We start from the raw sequence: 23,679 nt of genomic DNA on the forward strand, positions 1-23,679 counted from the left end.
AAACTTAATATGTCTGGATTCTTAAATATTAGTAGAAGAAAAAGGACAATTTTGAGGAAACACTGTTTGCGCTTGGATTTTGTGAAGGACTTTTTCATTTATTTCATTCCATTAAATTCTTCTATGGGAGCATAGTGATTAACTAATTCATTCGACTAATGAAAAAAAAAAGTTCAATTTGCTAATTCAACCCTGGTAAAACAATAAAATGCCTCTTAAACGCTGATGCATAAACAATAATAATCAAATAATGTATTGTAACACTGGGATGGGAATGATTTTACTTTTTATAAGTGATTTTTTCTCCAAAAACGTCTTTTCTTGAGTATACATTCTTGTTTTTTTTTTAACCACCACAATTTTGGTGTGATGACAGTTGGTGCAATATGGAGCCAAAAACTGTAGCAATGCCCAAACAAAGACTGGTAGCGAGCAATGATGGATGTGAACAATGTCAGTTCCAAATCTTTCCAAAAATCTACTCTGCAAATGTTTTATGAGGCAGTAAGTGCAACACAGTTTTTGGGACCTCAGGGTGAGAATCTAATCTTCACTCCAACACAAACTCCACAGTGTTTAGTCTCATGTATTTTTGCACAGGCTGGTAGAAAACTACAGTAAACATGCAGCCGGTGACTGACTGTGCAACAAATTGCAGCACAAGTAAAGCCCATGAAACAGAAATGTCATTTGATGCAGCCGAGGGCAAGACAATCACAGTGTGATTTGTGTGTCTGTGTGCAGCAGATGGGTGCGTGGATACAGAGGAAGTGGGAGGACATGAAATGAATGCGACTCCTACAAAGTGTAACACCTCATACCTGAGTTCAGTACAGGCAGCTAGAATGACTGGAGCTCATCTTTGAACAATCCTGCACAAGGAAGTGTTTGAAAACCTGGTCTCTGAACATCAAATAGATGGTGCACACAGACAAAGCGAAGCGGACGAGAGACTCTGGTTTGTGATACTTGGCTCACGACCTACCATGCATGAAAAGTATATAAATCTCCGACAATGCTGCAAAACAAGTAAGAAATGACCATATGCTCGGCTGTGCATCCCAGCTGCACTGAGTGGGCTCCCTGCCTTTTGTGGAGGAACCACGGCGTTAGAGCGACTGTTTTACACTCAGCTTGGAGAATTTATCTTACACAGCCCCCATAGCAGTGAGTTTGTCCTTATCTTGTCTTTCCCCTGGCACAGAGACTATTTTATTCACTGCTAAAAAGGTCTGTCTTAAGCCTTTCTTACCCTAAGGCTCAGAGACTCTGTCTTACCCTCGAGATGGTTTTACCTTTTGAGATTCTGTATTGGCTCGCTGCACAAAACCTGTCTTACCCCATCCTCAAATTAGCCGGTGCTATCGACCCTTTTACACAGGGAGAAACTGTTTCACCCTGAACAAAGAATCCATCAGCTGAAATCCTGTCTTACCCCCATGTGAACACTTGTCTTTCTCTTATCACAATGTCCCGTATGCCCCTTCTCACAGGCTCTATATGTACGTTTTTCTTTGCTGCTGAACACGGTTTCTTGCCAGGAGCTTCACTCCCCATTGTGTTTACAAGACAAGAGGTTCAAATACGCCCTCTCTGATCACATCTACTCCTTCATCTCATGCTGATCTGAGGGCAGACTGGACACTACAAAGATTCTGGTTAGCATGCTAACCTCAAAAGGAGGAAGCAAAGCGATAGAAATAGAAGCACAATCAGAGGTTTGTTCATTGACAGCTAACACGGACTATCACAATAACAAAAACATCCTCTCAGCACCTTCCCTTTATCAAAACAAAGTCAATCTTACCCTCAGCTGCATACACATGATGAAGCTCTCCCCACAAATCAAACCAGCCAGACCAGTACTCCATCACCAGCTTTGGTTTTCCAGGCTATTGTAAGAGGAAATAGTTTATTGTTAGGACACCACTTTGCACAAACCATGAATAAATAACTGGCTTGAATACATTCTTTCAGATCTCCAACTTTGCCTTTTAATGTAATTGAGGAGCCTTAAACATTTGCATGGAGAGAGCAAGGGAACATCTACAAGCATTCATGGCAAAGCAGTTGTTAGCGGCACACAAACATGACTCACTTGCATATTATCCAGAAGCTTGATGTCATCTGGGTTCAGGGTCTGGAAATTAATGGTTTGTAGTGCTTCACAGCAAAAAAAAAAAGAAAAAAAGAAGAGGTTACAGTTCAATCAGTTCACACTACTCCATAAAATGAATTACTTTAGTGGTTCTTTGTTGGCTAATTAAAACTTTACAGAATGATAAAGAAACTACTCAAACATAAAACCAAACTCCCCTTTAATTAACAAAGTTGAAATGTTCTAATGTAAGTTCCCACATGCCAGTGTACATAGGCTGTAACAATATGCAAATAGCATGCAAAACATGATTTGAATTCCTAGATTATGATAATATACGCACTGCACTGTAATCATGTCAGTGGTGCATTGTTTACAATGCTAGCAAAACTAAAAAAAAAAAAAACATCACAATAAGGTCAACCTGATTGTGAATTTAAAACAGTGTTCAGACACAGAAATTGAGTAAATGTTATAAATATTGATACAACAATATTAATGCCAGTGTACATTAAACAGAGCAGTTTTTTTGGTACAGTACACAGAATCATTTGTGTGCAGGAACTGGTTCTGAACTACAGCTGCCTGACACTGGGCCACCCTTGGCTCACCTCTTGCCTTTGTGTGTGAAAACACTACACATCAACCACCATATGTGTGTGTATTTGACTGGGTGTGTGTGTGTGTGTGTATGCACAAGCTTGTTTGTCTGATAGCCTGTCTGACAATACCTCCTTTCACTGCTCCAACTTTTAGTCCATGCTTGTTGTCTGAGGTCAGCAGCAGCTCTGTGATGCCTCTTGACAATAAGGCCTGGGGAGAAGGGGATTATGGAGGCAACTAAACAAAACAATGGAGGTTCTTTCAGAAATTGCACTAGTGTAGCTGTTCACTTTCTTACCTCTCTCATGAAAGGCATGTATTTTTCATCTGCTGCATAGGAGCCGTATTCATTCTCCACTTGAACCGCAATAATTGGGCCACCATTGGAGTACTGCGCATTAATTAGCAAGTGACAAGAGGACACATATTATGGCTCGGCACCAGATCCTGAACGTTCCTACATACCAAAGCACCTGACTTTTAAAAGCACTGAAATGGAAATCACAGTTTGTTCAGTGTTGCTTTATGGAGCTCATGCAAAGAAAATACGAGTTGAGCGATTCAACTCGAGGCATAATATGGTGCCTTGTGTTGCTGACAATGTTCACCATATGGTCAGCAGGAGGTGGTTATTGCATAATACTTAAAGGTCCATTGTGTAAAATGAGGGGAAAACAGTGACATCTAGCATTCGGATTCTATTATTTATCTATTAAATAATTCTAGACCCTTGCTATATAAAAGAAGAATTATAAGGCTATGAAAACCAAACAGATTTTATTTTATAGCGATTATACTGTATATTCAGATATGTATATTCAGATTTTGCCAATAAACCTTGACAAATATTACACACTGGACCATTTTAGAAAATTGCATACAAGACAAGTCATCATAGATGGATAATGTTTTAATGCATGAGTTTGCTAAAAAATAATATGAACGAACATAGATGCATGCACAAAGCCATAAAAGATTGAAGTGAAATAGCTTTTGTATTTCGTACTTCAGTCCAGTTCCTTTTTTAATCCATTTAAATAGGAAGTACCTGATGCCGAACTACTCTCTTGATGAGTTGATCAAAGAAGGAGTCGACTGCCTTAATATACCCTGGGTAGGTTGTTCTCAGTTTCATGTTGGGATCACGTAGCAGCCAACTAAAAACAAAATCACAACAAGCCCCTTTAGGAAAAGTCCAAAAGACTGACATATCAAACAAGTTCCTCAAAGTTTTCTGGGCTGTGAACTCTCTTTAGGTTTTTAACTATCATGGCTAATTGTACCAACCTAAGCATGACTATCATATAGTAAAATGCAGGCAAGAAGAAGTCATGCATCACTGCGTGCCCATCAAAACACTCTGTTTTGATGATCATCAAACAAATATTACCTCAGCCTCACATTCCCTTAGGCAGAACTATTCCGAAAATACCTACTTCTAGCCGTCTTCCTTCCAACATTTACCCCCATTATCTGTCTGAATCTATTTTGATTACAGAACTAACAGAATTCATCCTCTCTGGGAGATGTTCCTGTCGGATTTAATTATGGTTTGGTCTGATTCCTCGCCAAAAATCAGGAAAATCATCAGGACCTTCAATCTGAGTCACAGTTGTGTTGAGTGTGTAGAATCTACAGTATACATATTAAATATTAATATAAACCAATGTTGTATTTGAGTCATGTACTGTATGAAAATCTTCAATCTCACCAAGACAGATTTAGTTTTTTGTATGTAGCAACACAACTGGAAAAACTGGCCCGACAGATGATAGCGCACTTCAAATAATTCCATAAAACTAAACCATGAATTATTTCCAAGACTTTAATGGGTTTAGCCTGCAGCTAAGACACTGCTAACTAACAGCTTACCTGACTGAACAATTCATTTTCCAAGCCAGTTTTAGGGATTTACACAGCACCCAATTGGCTTTTTTTGTGTAAAACAATGCATTTCGATGTTACTATGGCAGCGAGCCAAGTACAAAATATCTGCAAAGGTAACATGTAATTGCGGTTCAGTGACTTTTACCTGGGCAGTCCACCTAAATCCCACTCAGCACAGATGTAGGGCCCTGGACGCAGAATCACCCAGAAGCCCAGTCGAGCAGCAAGGCGGAGGTAGGCTCTGAGGAAAGGATACAAAATATAGAGGAGTTCTCCTTAGGGTCAATTTATTATCTGTGCAGTCAATTTAGAATATTTATTGGAGCAGATATAAACCAGGGACAGATGGTAATTTGCAATTGTAAAAGGGCATATAATTCATCTTAAAACACCGGTACTATTTATGTTTCTATTTTCATTTAATTTTTGGAGACAATTTGTCTTACTACTGCACTAGACATGCCAGTAATCAAAACATTCAAGGGACCAATGCCATCGTAATCAATAAATTAAGAATCACTGACACCGATAGTGCACAGCTACTTAATCAGAGACATTTCGTGAGGGTAAACGAACACCTTCTCAGTGGTATCAAATGATTCAAGACCATGGAAAGCTATGGTATTTCACAGTGCAACAATGCCATCTGCAGGAGACAGCGAAGCCCCATGCAGGACCTCCCTGCATCATTCCTTACTCTATATCCAGATCGTCCTCAAAGTTGAACACCCCTCGCTCAGGCTCGTGCAGATTCCATGAAACATATCTGAAAAAATGAATATAAAAGCATGTGAATATCATTGCTTTGCTTTTAGGTGTTGAATACCATCATATTTTCTTGCAAGAACAGTTTATAGAAGAGCGACTTGAGAATTTTGTTTGCTCTACTTTGCTTTTTTATGTAATCTGTGAAAAATCTGCAGTACAACTAAAATCTGCCACTCTGTCGTGGTATTGTGTATTATGCTTTGACGTCTTGTATCATTCAACCAGCTGTGTGACTTGCAGTGGGAGCATACGTTGTGAGTGTATTGATGCCACAGGCCTTCATCTTCAGCAGCCGGTCCTCCCAGTAGGCTCTGGGGACGCGGAAGTAGTGGATGGAGCCTCCCAGGATGCGGATGGGAATTCCCTCCAGAGTGAATTCAGACGAGTCAGCCCCCAGCCCATCTAACTGGCTCATTATTGGAGTTTCATGAAGGTTACTCCTTGAGACAAAATACAATTCACATGTATAAAAAAAATGCACTTTTTGAATATAATGTAAATGTGTTAGAACCAATATAGACATATCTGAGACTCATTATTTGAGTGCACCTCTCTCACACCAAACTGTGGTGGTGAAGAGCAGCTGTAACAATGGGTGTGTGTGCTTCATATGTGTTATCATTATATTTGACTGTAATCAGGGAGGGAGACATGGACTTTGAACAGTAGCAGGTGTGTTGTTCACCTTGCTGAGGTAAATTATGGCAGATTCAGACTCCAGTCACCAGAGTCCTTATTGCTGCACTGGTGTCAGCGCCTCTACACGTTACACAACATTAACACTTAAATATTGAGTTGAATCACCACACAAACCACACAGATATTGCCATGATACAGTATGTGTCCACAGGCCAGCGGGTGAGAGAGGTCAAAGTTCACAGCGTGGTTTCTTTGCATAGTAACTGTAGGTGCAAACAGCTAAAACTAGACCGCAGACCAAACAAACATACTCAAACATGGCAGTTGACAATAGGCTTGCAGGCTTGGGAAATTTACTAGTAGGCTAACATTTCAAGTGGGCGGGGTGTTCAAGCAAGCAGAAGCGCATTTTACCTGACCTGCATGGCGCATGGAGAGTTGGTTAAGAGTTGGTCTTACCTTGTCAACTGATAAAAGATGATCATGGCTCCGACAGCGATGCAAAGCACAGCGAAATGCTTTTTCCTTCGCAGCATGCGAAAGCCAAACACTGGTGAGCTGTCCATTGGTTTTGTTTTTCTTTAATGCACGACTTCAAAGACACCTGCAGCTACACCCTGTTCCTTTCGTCTGATACCACCCACTGAAAAGCATAGCAGTCACCAGCGGCTTTACCTTACTGCCTCCAGAGTCCGGTTGACCCGGTCCAGTCCTGTCAAACGAGTCTGACACTTAACGCGCGACCTGCAGAAGTCAGGATGGGTTATCCCATAATAACGCCAGGATATCCGTCCTTCTTGGGATTAATGGGCCTAGTAATAATATACGCGGTCAATGAAAAAGTTCAACTTTATCCCTTGTTTCGAATATATCAAAAGAAGCTGACGATACTTTCCAGAAAGTACACAAACAGGCGCGCGACTGCCGCTGCTCCAACTGTCCGCGTTTAGGGACCGTCATAAAACCACGACGCTAAAAATGACTCAAGACAGGAACACTGTCAACACTTCCCCTATTTCTTTCCCTTTTGAACTCATAAATATCACCTACTAGGTTAGGCCTACCACTGCCAAAATGTTCTCCAATAAAAACATGTAACCGTTTTTTCTATGTAGACCTAAATGTTTCTTATCTCCTAACCACTCCCTCTTTTTTTATCGGTGAACTCTTCTTCCTTATTTATTCTAACACAATAATGTAGGACCACAGTTTTACTCGGTCCCTTAGGATGTGACTAAACTCTAGAGCCGCTAGAGGGCATTAGTAGACTCTTGTCAGTGGCTGTTAACTAGGCTATACCATGAATCCAACATCACTTTGTACAATACAATGCAGTGCAATGTAATGCAATGCCTCCCTTCACTGACTGGGCATCAGAGAGAGTGAGAGAAAGACACAGAGAGAGTCACAGAGAGACAGAGCACCATTATATTTTTTGTTGTGAAACAACAATAGTTTCCCTTATCCACTGAGTTTGAGGCCTCCCAGCACCGTCCTGCATTCAAACGCTCTCTGCTAAGCTCAGCTTCAAGGTACATTTCTGACACTGTCATTGATGTAACTGAGGATTTTTCTGTAATTCTGCATTTTGAGACTCTCATGATAAGTGGTAAGGTTGCTTTTAATTGTGCTTTTTAAAGTTGATTAATTTTGTAACTGTATGCCTTACTATGTTCAAATATCACAGTTTCATCATCTGAAGTAGCCAAATGTTTCATATGCTTTTCTGCTTTTGTAATCATCCAACACAGCCGACATTTTTCAAAGAATGGGCTTGTATTTTATCTAAAGGTTTCTCTCTTGACACCATCCTGAAGTGAAGTGAGGAGAATGAGCCGCTTGGAAGGTCTGAGGGCTGACTCGTCTCAGTTCACTCTGGAGGGAGAGCCCTTTCGCATCCTGGGAGGCTCCATCCATTACTTCCGTGTCCCCAGAGCCTACTGGGAGGACCGGCTGCTGAAGATGAAGGCCTGTGGCCTCAATACGCTCACGACGTACGCTCCCACTGCAACACCACTGTGCTTCATTTTGCAGGATTTTCACAGTACTTTTACTGGAGGAGATTAAAAAAACACAAATCCAATTAAATGTGTTTGTATGAAATGCCCTATGGAATTGTTCACCTTATAATAATAAAACAGAAACAACCCAGTTCCATTTTACAAGCCACAAGGCTATACTATTGTTAGTGACAAAAACAATCACTCTCTTGTTGTTTTTTCAGGTATGTACCATGGAACCTGCATGAGCCTGAGAGAGGCACATTCAATTTTCAGGATCAGCTGGACCTCAGGTATTTTTTTTATTCTTAATTTTTATATTTTTAAATTACTTGAATATTTGAACGTATATTTTATAATGGATTTTTTAAGATTTAGCATTAACTGTCGCTCCTTTTCTCAGGGCCTATGTCAGTTTAGCAGCAGAGATGGGTCTCTGGGTCATCCTGCGTCCAGGACCATACATCTGTGCTGAATGGGATTTGGGCGGGTTGCCAAGGTAACGGCATTTGGTCATTTCCTCAAAATAAAACTACAGACTATATAAGCAGTTTTCCATGACAGTTGTTCTCATGTTTCTCTCAGCTGGTTGTTACAAGATAAGGACATGCAGCTGAGGACAACCTACCCTGGATTTGTGGATGCTGTCAACCTCTACTTAGACAAACTTGTCTCAGTTATCAAACCTCTGATGGTAAATCTAAATTATTCATTTCAGCATGCATAACAATTTCCTGAATAATAGAGGATATTTTATCACTTATGGGGAAAGCATATGTTTCCTTTCTTGTTTTCTTTTAGTTTGAAGAAGGAGGCCCAATCATTGCTGTGCAAGTTGAGAACGAGTATGGATCGTACGCAAAGGATGAGAAATACATGCCATTCATAAAGAGTGTGAGTTTTTTTGACGTCTTTGTTTGTGACTAAAATGACAGTAACAGAGTGGATAATTTAGCATTCTTCTTGTACGCAGCATGTTCTTCTTCCTTTGACTGCAGTGTCTCCAGGCCAGAGGGATCAATGAGCTCCTGCTGACTTCAGACAACTGGGAGGGCTTGAGATGTGGAGGAGTGGAGGGAGGTAATGAAGAAATCAAAAGTAACCCTCCAGTTAAACAGAGAAAAAATCATGACAAACACCTAACCAACATTTATTTAAGTGGCTTTTTAAATTTTTCATTCTCCCCCTTTAACACATTATGTTTGATGACATTATCTTGTTCTTTGCAGCTCTAAAAACAATAAACCTTCAGAGACTGTCATTTGGAGCAATCCAGCACTTGGCTGACATGCAGGTGTGTGATAATAAAAGTCTAGAGGAGTTTTGACTAAAAGTCAAAGGAAAAAAAAGAATAGCATCTGATAGAAGAGTGCAAGATATGTATAATACATAATGTGCCCTGATCTTTATAGCCCCAGAAACCTCTGATGGTGATGGAGTACTGGTCTGGGTGGTTTGACGTCTGGGGGGAGCATCACCATGTGTTCCACGCTGAAGGTACAGAAACACTTGACCAAAGTATAAATAACCTCAACTAACAGAGAAAAGCATTGTTGCCTTACTGGACTCCCTCAGAGTTGTGTCTTATACTGTATGCTTTACATGCATGGTAGTGAGGGATTCATGTGCTCTGCCTTGACAGACATGCTAGCTGTGGTATCAGAAATCCTGGAGAGAGGTGTTTCCATCAATCTCTATATGTTTCATGGTGGAACCAGCTTTGGATTCATGAATGGAGCAATGGACTTTGGCACCTACAGACCTCAGGTCACCAGTTATGGTTGGTATAGGAAACACCTTCTCCCATTACAGCACAGAGACCCCAAAAAACAGAAAGATCTTCATTTGTCTTGTGTTAGCTTTCTGCTACCATCTCGTGTGTTAGGGTTGGTTTTGACCCAAGACTTAAATCTCTTGATTACATTGTTAGGCTTCCTTATCCAGGAAAATAAAAAATAATAATAATATGGTTGTTTTGCACTAAATATTTCAGTTTTAACTCTATAGTTGTTATCGTTATAACCGACCCTAACAACACAAATGTCATAATATTTACCAGAGCATTTTAGAATTAAAAAAAAAAAAGTTTTGTTTTATTTTGTTTAAATAGAGGTTCCTGACAAAGTCAAAAAGCCTTGATGCAATTAACTAATTTATGTGGTACTATGCATTAAAAACCTAGAGTGCCGACCCTAACGCAAGAGGAAGGTTAAATAAATCCATTGCGTCCCGCTGTTTCTTTGCAGATTACGATGCTCCCTTATCTGAGGCTGGAGACTGCACCCCAAAATATCATCTTTTGAGGACTTTATTCAGCCAGTACCACTGTAAGCTCTTTTTAATACTGTACATGCATTGATTGCACGACAAATCTTTATGACAAGACATATGCACCTAGCAATTCAAATGACGGCTTCATTATAATGAGTAATTCAGTCTGTCATAATTATCCTTAATTAAATGTTTCTGCTCACTCATGTTCCAGCTGAGCCTCTTCCTGAAGTGCCCCCTCCCCTGGAGAGAAGAGCATACTACCCTGTAGTCATCCAGCAGCACCTGTCACTGTGGGACAGCCTGCACCTCACCGACAAGGTAACATACAGATACTGAACCGCCGTCTGTGCCATGACAGTCGATTCTGTAATCTACAGAAGGGAGGCTGTCGTATCCAAACTCCAACTAGACCACACTGTCCCTGTTGGGATGAGAGCAAAAAATGTAAGATGTCGTACGTGGCCACATCAGACTCACAGGCTGTTATACCAGCCTGTGTGTCTAGTGCTGCTGCTTATCCACTTGTCTAGAAGATCTAGCAACACACTGCTTATGCTCAAGACAGATGTCTCACACCTGGCAGCTTAGATTTTATCGTACGTCAGGGTGTCAACACATCAAGAAGGACCTGTCATATGCTATCTGGTCAACTCTCTTTACCCTCTTGTGTCAGCATCTTTCAGTGACTGCATATTGCCCTCCCTCTAAAACTACACAGATGTTGGTTTAACCTTGTGACATTTTTTTTTCTATAAGTCTAATTTTCAGCATGTTCTGCCATGTTCTTGTATCTAACACGTTGAGTTATTTGACCATTCATCCAGACGTACAGGTCAGAGAGGCCAGTGAACATGGAGAGGCTACCTGTCAACAATAACAATGGTCAGTCGTTTGGCTACACGCTCTATGAAACCACCATCAGCAGTGGAGGAGCCCTGAACTCCAGGAACAACATCAGAGACAGAGCACTGGTGAGCACATAATAAACACAGACAGAAACATATCTACTCTACGTCCATAATGTAGTTTCATAAAACTTTCTCTTTCTCTTACTCAATAGGTTTTTGTGGACAGACAGTGTGTTGGTAGTTTGGACTACAAGACTCATGAGCTGACCATCCCTGATGGAAAGGTACTGACGTCTTTTCCAAACATGATATCCTCCATTCCCTTAGTATATCAGATGAACTTACAATTTAGTCAGGGGGCCAATTCTGAAAAGTGCTTCCGTTAAGACTTTTGCGGACATGTTGGGGTACAAGATGACAACCATTTTTTTTTGTTAGAGGGGGACTATAAGTGAAATTCTAGGGTGGTTGTCAACCTGAAAAAATATTTTTGTGAGTTTTGGAAGCAATTTTAAGCAAATTTTCAGGTTTCCTGCTTAACACGACCTGCCCACAATAAATGTCAAATATCTACACAACCACAAGGACCACATACATAAACTTGATATCAAATGAAAGATTACACTCAGGGGATGTATGTAGAAGTGTCAAAATGAAAATGTATTTAACAGTGTAAGAGCAAATAGGGCTAGAACTTGTAAAAATCAATCTCCGCCTAAAGAGAGCCAGTTTTTAAAGTGAATTTCAACTTGGAAACACAAGATAGCAGCCTCAAACCTGTATCAATCAGTGCCCAAATGTAGGGGAATAAGTCATGCCAAGTTTAAAGCTTATAGTGTGAGACAGTGCAACACTGCACAAATTTTAGTGCTTAGATGTCCAGGCGGAAATCTAGAATATTTGACATTTCACTACCAATTCCTTTAAAATTCAACAGCTGTCTCTCTTCCTCTAGCATTAGTAACTACTAATGATTTGTGGTAATAACTGTGTAATATTTGTATGGCTAAGAGATATAATATATTTGAGGCATCTTAGGGATGATTTTGACAAAAACATTGTTTAATAATCACATAATCACAAAATTACAGGGCAACCGGCATTCCGACATCCCACCAGTCCGACATAGGCCTCTATTTTTGTCTAAATGGCAACATTAATTTTCTATCAAATGTCCCATCATTTCAACACTTCTTGCCTTCTATGGTTGGAATGATGGTATTTTTTTCTTTTTTCAAATGTCCTGCCTTTCCGACAGTTCCTTTAATAGCCTTTTTTTTCCCCAAAAAACATTTTGCACTGGTTGGGCTTAGGCAATGATGAAAGGAGTTGGTTAAGTTTAGTAAAAAGAGCAGGTAGAGGCTAGACAGGCAGACTAGTCCCTATCTGCACTCTACTGCATAATTACGTACAACAATGTGGGTATTCCTCTATCAGCATGTCTTAAAGGGACAACGAGGAGTTTTGGAAAACAAAGTGTTTTCACACTACATTTCCCATGAGCCTCCACACGCACGGTGAAATTATTGGACCGGCGCAAGATGGACGTCTTGCCAAGAATGTTTTCATTCATCAAGAATGAAAGTCAGAGGTTCGAAGACGATCAGATACCGTCGTAGTTCCGACCATAAACGGCGATTCGGCTGCGTTATTCCCATGATCTGCCGGGCAGCGTCCGCAAAACCAAAAGCAGGAAACGCTGGTTGGCTCACCCAGCATTTCCACCACTAATGATAATAACAAAATAACGATCTAGACAAAACGATATATTTATCGAAAATGGGCCCATTAACAAGTGGGTAACGTAGATTCATCCATAGATTTGGACTTTTTTATAACCAAATAGAAACTCTTCATTGTCCCTTTAAAGAGGGGAGTCACCTGTTGAGTAATGCACATTTCCTTATATGGAAAGCCTTGTAGAAATGGTGGGGTGTTTGCATGTCGGAATAGCGGTATGTCAGAATGGTGGGATGTCGGAGTGGTGGGATGTCGAATGACAGCATGTAACCCTTCAGCAGAGCAGAGCAACAAGCCTGCCAGCAGAAACCAAACACGGCGCCAGGTTTGAATGCGGAGTAAAATGTCGGATTCACAATCTTTGGTTTTATTGTAGAAGTTGTGACTATCTGTTCAACATGAACTCCGCTGTATGAGCTCCACCGCTGCAGCCTGAGTGAGGTCGCTCTGCACACAGCACACCGCGGCTCCGCCGAGCTCTAGACCCCGAGTCTTCCTGCTTCTCTCCCCAACACACAGCACCCTGTGCTGGGCCGTCTCCCTCCAGCTCTGGAGCTTTCAGTTCCTGCGGTCCCGTTGCCGCCACCGTGCACCAGCTACTGGTAATGACGGTGGAGCCAGTTGCCGTCGTCGCCGTAATTACCGGTAGCCTAACTGGTGCACGGCGGCGGCAACGGGACCGCAGGTACTAGCGTTGCTGCCATTAGCAGCGCCGAGGAAAGCTCCAGAGCTGGAGGGAGACTGGTTGTGCTGTGTGCAGAGCGACCCTGCTCAGGCTGCAGCTGCAGCTGGAAGCGGCTGTGTGTCGGGGAGAGGATCAGGGAGACTCGACGTGGCACCAGTACCGGTAATAACGGCGGTGACACATTCTGTGCTTCTGTACTGTTCTTCTCTGAATCCTAGTGGGGCTTTCAGCGGCAGACCGGCCGGGAGTGGGGGGCAGCAGGCGCTGAATTCATGGGTTCATGCGTCTGTGGCTGAGCAGCTCAGGGCAGTTACAAACCACTTGTAGTTTCTAAGCGGAAGTGGGTGGGGACGAGGACGATGAGGAGCTGGGGAGTCGAGGGGATTGGATGGAGGGTACGAGAGAGAAATTGACCAATAGGAGCCATCCAGGCTGCATGGCTCCTATTGGGAAAGTCCAGGCAAGTTACAAGCTACAACTGGTCAACTGGAGTACATCAATCTAGTACGAGTTCACAGGTGGGAAGTTACCAAGGGGGCAGTTGTCGGTCTGAGAAGTGAAGCTCACTTCCGCGTTCAAAAAGCTGCAATCCCCTCGGCTGTCGCTGGGGGCTGGCTCCAGAAGGGAGCAACTCCAATTGAGCCCCATGCTAAAATAGCCGATTTTACAGCTTAAAAAAACATATTTACAGCCTGGTACATTTCATTTTTTTGGTCTCAACCGATAGTTTCTACCCCCGCACACACTCTGAGGGGGGTGAATTTTTTTTAAACTCTACCGTTTTACTGTTATTAGGTTTAAAGTTCTGGCCAATTAGGCCGCAGAACCGTTGAGTGACAGGTCCGGCGACCGCTGCTACGAGGCCAGTGGGCGGGCTCTCGGGCGGCCAACGGCCGCACCGCTCCAAATATGGCAAGTCAAATCCAACATGGCGCGGTTCTAACCCCTGTAGTAGCGGCACAAAACAGACTCCCCCAAACCAATGGGTGACGTCACGGACGCTACGTCCATTCTTTTTACAGTCTATGGAAGTTACGAGTTTGACTGTACGTTCCAACGGGTAACCATAGGAACGGGTCAAAAAAACACGACTTATGGGGTGCCTGGAACGCACCGTTACTATAGGGCCATAACCACCATCTAAATTACATTACATTAATAATAATGATCAATCTTTCAAATCGTAGACCTAACTTTAACTAGCAGACTGTAGAGTAGGCTGTGCATAAAATTAATTGTCAACATATATGCCCAGTACACACTCATTCACATTTGTATGAAAGTACATTAGCTTAGCTTTTAAGTTTAGTTTGTGGGAAAAAGCGTCGCCTATACCGTTTTCTGACAACATTTGGCCCTCTGCGTTGTGTTTCGGTACGGACTGCCCCAGGTAGGGTTCAAACATTGGTCTCCCACATGGCGGGCGACGATGCAAACCGTTATGCCAAGAGGTCAATGACCATTTGTCAGTCAGGTTTGCATGTCCTTTTTATGGGTGAGTGCACACGGGACCCTCCATTACAGTAGCAGTAGATGGTTTTGTTTGTAGACAATTAGACAAATTATCTGAAATACATTACCCTGTTGAGACTGTTGACACCTGCTGTTATCATCTTCACTGTTGCCTCATTCGACAGCTGTGCTGACAAATAGCGCCCCCTACAGTGCAATACTCCTCTGGTATATTGATTATTGTTTTCTAAAGATCATGTTTGCATATGAATTGGATTGTATTGCAAATTTTCTCAAAACTACAAGAGGAGGTTCAAAGAATAAGGAAGCACTTTGGGGGGAAAAATCCGATTTTACCACCTTTAGAAAACAGTCATGAAATGAACAAAAAAATCATTTCCTAAGCTGACAACCTGGCTAGAATACATGTTGAGGGGTCAATTATTGACACTGGATAGGTTGTCAGCTTGTACCCTGAGGTGTCCGCATAAGTTACAATATCAGTTTTGGCCCCCTGACTAACTGTGAAGCCGTACATTTAGATCTTGTTCAAACAAGCAGAGAAATTCTGGTTTGTTAGTTGTGCTCAGTGCTCTTTGTCGACAACTTTCCCAAGCGGCTAGCTCTCATGTTTTTTTGTGTGTATTACAGGGAGAAAGGATGCTGAGCTTACTTGTGGAGAACTGTGGAAGAGTGAACTATGGGAAAGCTCTGGATGAACAGCGCAAAGGTACATTCAGTCAGATCATGTTGCTTTGAGACTGAAAAATCCATTCGGTTCACTCAGACAAATCAAATCACTGCAACCGTGGGAGACTTTCTTCTTTCTTTTTTGTGTTTAACTTACACCAAAACCATGCAATATGTGATTCATCACACCATTGTCTGTGTACAGTGTTTTGTCTGCTAGTAGCCTACCGTATGTCTCCATCTCATATTGTCCCTTTATATTAGGTATAATGGGAGACGTACTGCTGAATCAAGTCCCTCTGAGAGGATTCACCATCTTCTGTTTAGATATGAAGCCAAACTTTATGAAAAGGTTGGTTAATTATGGTATCAGATTTGCCAGATCATTGCCAGATCATTCTCACCACAAAATATCAGACTGGTTTTAGTTTTACATTATCATAGTGAGTGTTTTTTTGTTCAATCTTGTTTCAGATTAATAAATTCAGGTAATTGGAAGTCTGACTTCAGGCCACCCACCGTCCCAGGGTTTTTCCTGGCCAGGCTCTCTGTAGATGGGCCTCCCAGAGATACCTTCATCAGACTCCCTGTGAGTAGAACAACTATAGGTTTGTTGTTTCAAAATCGTTTGTATTTAAACACAATGCTGTGCATCCATGTTTAATAAAAGTGTCATGCTCCATAATCGTAGTTTCTATGATTAATTTGCAAGTCAGTTTAAGGGTAAAAGTTTGATCACTGAGAAATTGGAGCTCTGGGTGTAAAATAAAAACATCAAATAAACAATGATCATCCATCCACAGGGTTGGGGTAAAGGAGCTGTGTTCATCAATGGCCAGAACCTTGGACGCCACTGGTTCATTGGTCCTCAAAATTCCCTTTACCTCCCAGCACCTTGGCTCAGAAGTGGAGAGAATCAGGTAAACTCATGTTGAAACATCACAGTGTTAACATTAGTCAAAGTAAACTTCACCTCTGCTTTCTACTTCTATCTGTCTGTGACTGTGGCTTTTGTGTGTTTCATGTTGTCTTGCAGATTGTTGTATTTGAGGAACAAAAAGCAGATGAAAAAATACACTTTGCTGAGAATCCTGATCACGGGAAGACAATTGATGTTTACAAACTCCCCTTTTGCACACTGCTGTGAAAACAATGTAAAGCAATAACAGCTTGTTCTCACTCTCTTACTCTCTCACACACATAGAGTTTCTCTCAGAGATTAATAATACCTTATAATTTAGTTGTATTCAATCTTATTAATTGACTAACCACAGTAGTTTCAGAAGCTATTGTATTTCAGTGTTGTTTTTTATTTTATTTCATTCTTTAAAGTTTATTGAAATGTTACATATTTGCCATTAATTCTTGTGCATTTACTCCATTTCCCGTAACCAATAAATCAAAAATCCACACTCTCTTGTTTTCTCACTTCATTGTGAACTTTGCTCCTATTCAATATTGCAGCTCACACCTTTGACAGCATGACACACCTTCACAGCTTCCCATTGGGTCAAAAGCTTGTCTATTACTCAACGACACCTGACCTACACACAGTTTTGTCCGTCAATAGCATTAAAGCCGAGTGGCCATAAAAAAAACAACCATGTCTTCCTTCAAAGTAAAGGGCTGACATAAAATTGATAATTGACATGATACTCGTATTTTATTGACTCTGTGTATACCTGAGTATCTATACCAGATAAGGTCTATATTGTAGTCTCTACTCATATATTATTGTGGTTTTGAATTTATACGGTGAAAACGAAATCTGCACATTTATTTTGAAAAACAAAACCGGAAGTTATGCTTGTACGTCATCTAACTTGACGTGTAAATATATCCGCTGTCCGCTGACGTACCTGCGTTGGCATAACAATTGCGGAAAGAGCGTTCGGTCATTTTCAACTTGCACAAGAGCCGACTACATGTCCTTCAAAGCCTTTATTTTGGGGCTTTGTAACAATTAATTTCCCACTATATGTGCTCATAACAAATACGACTTTTGAAATGGTTGCATAGCAGCTCCACAGTATCTTAGCCTAGCCTGAACCGGCGAGCTGCTGAACTGGACCAGTTGTGAGGAGGAGGTTTTGGGAGATTGAAGTTTAGCTAAGTTGAGTTTGTTTTTTTATTTTTATTTTTTATCCCAGGAGGTTTACCTCAGCATCCTCACATGATGGAGTCACTCGGGGTCGTCGGATCAGCTCTTGGATGCTCTGCGGGCATTGCGGTGTGTGGGCTTGTGTTTGCAGCCTACAAACTTGGCTTACTCTACCAGTTGTTCCACAAGGTAGGTTTTCTCCACATGCATATTTCATTTCCCCCCTCACATGCTGCATATATAACATAGTAAGATATTGCACAGGTGAGTTACTGTATAGCAGAGACAACTGCATGCTCTAGTCTGTTCACACCTCTCCTCTGCAGGTTACAGGTTACACACAGGTGAAGAGTAAACTAGGCTCCATTAATGTAAACTTTGACCAGCCCTGTGGTTTTCTAGCACAAAGGCCATCACAACAGCCAGGCTGTTAGTGGGATCACACAAAGGCCAGAGGGAACATCACTGCCTGTTGCAAGCCTCACAATAACTTTGTGGTTGTTGTGAAATATGAGAGGCCGTTGGAGGGAAGAGGTGGTGTGACAGGTGACCTCCGGAGGGGCTATCACCCTCACACTGATAACAGATTATGACAGAGCTTTGTCTCCACTTTATCAAACCGTTGACCCCTTGTTAAATAAGTGAAGGAACAGTTACTTGAATGTTTCTGTTAACATTTATTCTGTCCCCTCACTTGTCTCAGACTGAAACACAGAGTCCACGGCATGGTGGCGAGAGCGTGGCAGAGGTCCTACGTGCCCATGGAGTCAAGTATGTTTTCACCCTTGTCGGTGGGCACATCTCACCCATCCTGGTGGCCTGCGAGAAAATGGGCATCCGCATCGTGGACACCAGACATGAGGCCACTGCTGTCTTTGCTGCCGATGCTGTGGCGAGACTCTCAGGTAGGCACACATTTATAATACAAGTATAGATGTAAGGACATATAGGAATCTAAATATGTGCCTGAAGGATTTTTTCAGCACATATGTGGAATAAAGGAATGGGTGTGTTGTAGCTGTGTAAGGTGTGTCAGACCTTAGTATTTCAAGAGTTTAGTGCAGCAGTCCTGTCTGAGTTTCTCATACTGTGCAGAGTCTGTTGTGAGTGTGCTTTTTTGGGGGGCTTGGTGATAGTTACTTTGATTGTCTTTCCACCAGGCACCGTTGGTGTAGCAGCAGTGACCGCTGGCCCAGGCCTCACTAACACAGTGACAGCAGTGAAGAACGCCCAAATGGCTGAATCTCCATTGCTTCTCATAGGGGGAGCTGCTGGCACACTACTTCAGGTGGAGTGAACTCAAATACTAATACCGCTGACACTTTAACTGTTCTCAGCTTCATTTCTCCAACCTCTCTTTCGATTGAATTTGTGGTACAGGGCAGAGGGGCGCTGCAAGATATCGACCAGATGTCTCTGTTCAAGCCGCTGTGTAAGTTCTGCGCCTCCGTCAGGACCATCAGAGAGATCGTGCCTACGGTCAGGAAGGCCCTGGCCATCGCCCAGTCTGGGACTCCTGGTCCTGTTTTCATAGAGTTCCCCATCGACACACTCTACCCCTACCACCTGGTGTCCAAAGAGTTTGGGGTTAAGAACCCCCCCAAAGGCCTGATGGGAAAAATCGTCACATGGTATCTTCTTAACACATTAATTATATAATAAAAGATGAATAAAAATGAAATCATACTGTATGAAAGTGCAAATTAGACTCCAAAATAATATACAACTGCACCTCCATGCACAAAAGAAATCTGAAACTTTATGTCACAATACATACAAATCTATTACAAGTATGATTTCTCATTAGGTACCTCAATAACCATCTCATGAACCTGTTTGCTGGAGCCTGGGAGACCAGAGATGTGTCCCCACTTCCTGTTGACATCCCACAAGCCACAGATGATCAGGTAAGACCATGCATGATGCTGCTGCTTACGTATTCTTGCAAGAAAAAACATAATTCATTAAATGCATCAATTTAACAACCTAATTATGAACGGAGTTTAGAAGCCCAAGCCAGAGTTTTCAATATTTTTTTATTTTTTCTACTCAATACAAATCAGGTACAAAGGTGCATAGAGCTGGTGAGCCGAGCCAAGAAGCCTGTTATTCTGCTGGGTAGCCAAGCAACACTACCCCCAACACCCGCTGATAACATTAGGTAAAGAACAATGTCTACTTTTCTCTACTTGTTTCTTTTGGCACTTTTCAGTTTTGTTGAATACTGTTAATACTAGAAATGTTTTCCTGCTTTACAGGAAGGCGTTGGAAGACCTGGGCATCCCCTGCTTCCTTGGGGGCATGTCTCGTGGGCTGCTGGGTCGAGACAGTCCCATCCATATCAGACAGAATAGGAGAGATGCTCTGAAAGAGGCCGACTTGGTGCTCTTAGCAGGTCAGGCAATTTAAAAGTTGATCAAATACAATAAAATTTTAATATTTGACTCTTCATTTAATAATTCAGTAACTGTTTTGATAGGTTTGTGAGGTAGCCGGTACAGCCGCTGGCTCTCCGCGATTCCTTGAAGAATGTTAACATTGTGCGTTGTGTTTGCAGGCACTGTGTGTGACTTCCGCCTGAGCTACGGCAGAGTCCTCAACCGACGAAGCAAGATCATCGCCGTCAACAGAGACAAAACACAGTTGTTGAAAAACTCAGACATGTTCTGGAAACCAACTATAGCAATTCAGGGTACGTTCACAGGCTGCCATCGTCATCCAGGCTTATAATTAGATAAGTAATATGTCAGCATTTGGTGAGTTGTGAAGTTGAAAAAGAATTGTCACTGGCTCCAGTTTTTAAAATGTAAATATTGGTTTCTTTTAGGTGATGCTGGTTCATTCTTAGAGCGACTTTCTAAAGGCCTGAAGGGCCACCGCTGTCCAGAGGAATGGCCTCAGAGCCTCAAAGCCGGAGACGTGACCAAAGAAAACCTAAACAGGTGCGCAGAGGTGACAATCCCTGGTCCCTGTTTTGTGACTCAGTCCTTTTAAGTGACATCTATAAAAAAACACAATGTTATGCAGACGCAACCTCTCCATCACATAAACCAGTTTTTTTTTCTTTAATTGCAGGGCTAAAGCTGATGAGAAGACGGATCACCACTTGAATCCATTGAAAGTCCTCCACCGTGTGGATGAGCTGATGGCAGAGGACAGCATCATTGTTGCTGATGGGGGTGATTTTGTTGGAAGTGCTGCTTACATAATGAGACCAAGAGGACCCATGCGCTGGCTGGACCCAGGTGAGATCTCGTAGATTAAAACAATGGCTCTTGTTCTGGTTATATAAATGCCAGAGAAGAAGGCTTGTTATTTCAGTAATATGACCAAGAAATAAGAATTTAAATTCACTAAATGTCGACTTTTCTTGTTCATTTATTGCTTGTTTGTCTGCACATACAACAGTTAGAGTAGTGCATAGACACCTGTGCTGTAGTTGTCAAGTTCATTCATGTTATACAAAAGTTTGCTCTACATAATCACAAGTGAATGTTTAATGCATGAGAATTTATTAATGCTCACTTTAGACTCATAACTTTGCTGGATCTAATTCCGACAGGAGCCTTTGGGACCCTGGGAGTTGGAGGAGGATTTGCCCTGGGGGCAAAACTGTGCCGACCTGAATCTGAGGTATAGTCTTCATTCAGGCGTTTCTGAAAGCACTTCTCTGCATTCGTCATTCATGAATGAAACATCTTTTAATGTTCTTTTCAGGTGTGGATAGTGTATGGTGACGGCTCATTAGGATACAGTGTCGCAGAGTTTGACACATTCACCAGACACAAGGTAAAATCACCCACATTTTTTACAAACAACACAAAGTCATGTAAGGATAGAGACAAGTTTTGCCAACTATGAACAAACAGAGCATTGCTACAGCACTGCGGAGAATGGCATAAATGGAAAACAAAAACTTAATACAGCATATACAATATATTAGGGTTGAGTTAATACAGGTCAAACTTATTATAAAGCTGTACTGGAGCATGTCGTTCAAATCAGAGTTGTTTAAATTGAAACTAAACTTCTAATGTTAGCCATTAATTGTTGTCTACATTTCATATACTGTATACCATTTGTTGGACAGAGAGCAGTGCCCTTGCTTGTTTTAATATAGTATATTATATAACTGATCAGTTTTTATTTTTTAGTTGTCTTGGAAAGTGCTATAGTCTTAATGTAATTTCCACGTCTTATTTGTTTCATCCCAGACACCAGTTATAGCTGTGGTGGGAAACGATGCCTGTTGGAGCCAGATCTCCAGAGAACAGGTTCCCATCCTTGGCAGCAATGTGGCGTGTGGCCTTGCATTTACAGGTACAAGTTCTCACCACAGCACAATTATGCACAATCAATAATCACCACAGGATGAACGGGATTTGCTAACTGCTAAATTGTTCTTTCTCCTCCTTCTTGCAGATTATCACACAGTGGCAGATGGGTACGGTGGTAAAGGCTACCTTATAGGGCGCGAGGACGAGGACAGGCTCAGCGACATCATCACACAGGCTCAGAAGGAGGCCAAGGATGGCAAGGCCACACTTCTCAATGTTCTGATAGGGAAGACCAACTTTAGAGAGGGCTCTATCTCTGTCTAGAGCAGAGATGTTTTTCTTCCTTTAACCCTGAATGCCTTCACAGAGTTTGTACTTTCAGACTCTGGGAAGAATTTCAGAAAGTAGGACAATATTATTTAACCGAGCCCTGACCAGACCTCTGTTAATTCTGTGTGCCCTTAAAGCCATACTTCACTTTAATAAGAGGACATGTCCACACTATGCTGATCTCCCCAAAGAGTTCAGTTGTAATATCACTAACTTCCCTCATCAGATGAGTCACAAATCATACCGGTAAAAAACATCTTCAAGCACCAGTCATGACAATTATAATAGCCACTTGATTTATTTATATATTTATATGTATTTAAGTTCTTAACTAAATACTTAAAACATAAAAAAGCTTTTGTTGTGCGTGCTACTTTCAGGGTACCATTTTCTTTGAGAAGAAATTTGAGAAGGGAAAAAAAAACAGGAAAAGTAAGAAAACCTTGCTTTGATTAGGGATTTTACCTCTCTGGGTGCTTGGGAGTTTGATTATGACCTTTAACCAGCCTATTATAACTTAGATAGATGTTTCTTGCAAATAAACCAGTGACAGAAAATCACTCTGCTTGAGAACATTGGTTTAAGTTATTACTGTACGTATGACCAGTATGCCTTTCCTCCTCGCCTTTGTATGAGGATACATGAATCTTACAGCTGTGATGTTCTTTATCGGTTGAAAATTTGTTAAATGGGAAAATACTGTATTTTTTTGAATGTTCAAGACTGACAAATGATATGCCTTTGAATGTTTGATTGTATATTCGAATCATTTTGCCCTTTACGTTTGGGAGGATGTTGATGTTCTGGAAATAAGTACAGCATCGGAGTATAGTCACACAGCTGGTTGACATTTGTGGCAGACCTGGGATGGCGGTGCTGACGCCAGTGCTGTTGTGTTACACGTCACATCTCTGATCCTGAAATGCCTAGTGCATGCCATCTACAACAACCACACAGGGCGGCGGCAGCAATATGTCAGTGTAAACCAGCACAGGCTGCATCACAATGAGATGTTTTACAGCAGGGGCTGTATAGATTGAAAACGTGTTTGCTGATTCAACTATGTATTTAAATGATACTTGATACTAACTTGTATGCAGTGATGTGGGCTGTCATTTAAAATATGCCTATACACAATATGTATTGCACTATGATTATATCTTACACACCAGGTTAACATGTGGAGATCATCTCACTCCAATACTGCTGTTTTATTTTGTATTTAAAGGGATTAAGGATGTTCCAAATTTTGATTTGATAATCTGGATTTATTCTCAAATAAATTTA

At 41.6% G+C, this 23,679-nt stretch overlaps 3 protein-coding genes across 4 annotated transcripts in view; 2 read left to right on the forward strand and 1 right to left on the reverse strand.

Moving 5' to 3' along the window:
• The window catches only part of LOC310996455 (beta-galactosidase-1-like protein 2), a 20,102-nt gene extending 13,022 nt beyond the window's left edge, over positions 1 to 7,080 (reverse strand). The window contains exons 1-9 of one of the 2 annotated variants that reach the window (XM_083985860.1): positions 6,671 to 7,080; positions 5,608 to 5,796; positions 5,286 to 5,354; positions 4,734 to 4,829; positions 3,750 to 3,858; positions 3,000 to 3,092; positions 2,830 to 2,911; positions 2,099 to 2,163; positions 1,808 to 1,892 (exon numbers count right to left, since the gene is read on the reverse strand). In XM_083985860.1, the coding sequence (XP_083841986.1) occupies positions 1,808 to 1,892; positions 2,099 to 2,163; positions 2,830 to 2,911; positions 3,000 to 3,092; positions 3,750 to 3,858; positions 4,734 to 4,829; positions 5,286 to 5,354; positions 5,608 to 5,771 (763 nt within the window). In that variant the 5' untranslated portion in view covers positions 5,772 to 5,796; positions 6,671 to 7,080. Of the gene's footprint in view, positions 1 to 1,807; positions 1,893 to 2,098; positions 2,164 to 2,829; positions 2,912 to 2,999; positions 3,093 to 3,749; positions 3,859 to 4,733; positions 4,830 to 5,285; positions 5,355 to 5,607; positions 5,797 to 6,454 lie in introns of both variants that reach the window. The other variant, XM_083985859.1, reaches the window with a different exon arrangement.
• LOC310996456 (beta-galactosidase-1-like protein 2) lies at positions 6,437 to 16,831 on the forward strand (the record flags this gene model as incomplete). The annotated part of the gene is made up of 19 exons (XM_083985861.1): positions 6,437 to 6,548; positions 7,787 to 7,989; positions 8,220 to 8,288; positions 8,399 to 8,494; positions 8,581 to 8,689; positions 8,797 to 8,889; positions 8,994 to 9,075; positions 9,225 to 9,289; positions 9,408 to 9,492; positions 9,638 to 9,775; positions 10,242 to 10,322; positions 10,481 to 10,587; positions 11,094 to 11,240; positions 11,330 to 11,401; positions 15,646 to 15,724; positions 15,949 to 16,036; positions 16,159 to 16,273; positions 16,488 to 16,604; positions 16,721 to 16,831. Exons 2-19 carry the CDS (start codon positions 7,826 to 7,828, stop codon positions 16,829 to 16,831), a joined length of 1,818 nt encoding a protein of 605 aa, XP_083841987.1. The 5' UTR covers positions 6,437 to 6,548; positions 7,787 to 7,825.
• A 734-nt stretch (positions 16,832 to 17,565) lies between these two features.
• On the forward strand, positions 17,566 to 23,679 carry ilvbl (ilvB (bacterial acetolactate synthase)-like). The gene is made up of 14 exons (XM_083985792.1): positions 17,566 to 17,974; positions 18,489 to 18,690; positions 18,946 to 19,073; positions 19,166 to 19,416; positions 19,593 to 19,692; positions 19,849 to 19,946; positions 20,044 to 20,180; positions 20,343 to 20,477; positions 20,613 to 20,727; positions 20,861 to 21,030; positions 21,348 to 21,418; positions 21,503 to 21,574; positions 22,000 to 22,105; positions 22,208 to 23,679. The coding sequence occupies exons 1-14, from the start codon at positions 17,858 to 17,860 to the stop codon at positions 22,384 to 22,386; spliced, it is 1,881 nt and encodes a 626-aa protein (XP_083841918.1). The 5' UTR covers positions 17,566 to 17,857; the 3' UTR covers positions 22,387 to 23,679.

Source organism: Trachurus trachurus (assembly GCF_905171665.1).
Source record: "Trachurus trachurus genome assembly, chromosome: 13".
Classification (NCBI taxonomy): Eukaryota; Metazoa; Chordata; class Actinopteri; order Carangiformes; family Carangidae; genus Trachurus; species Trachurus trachurus.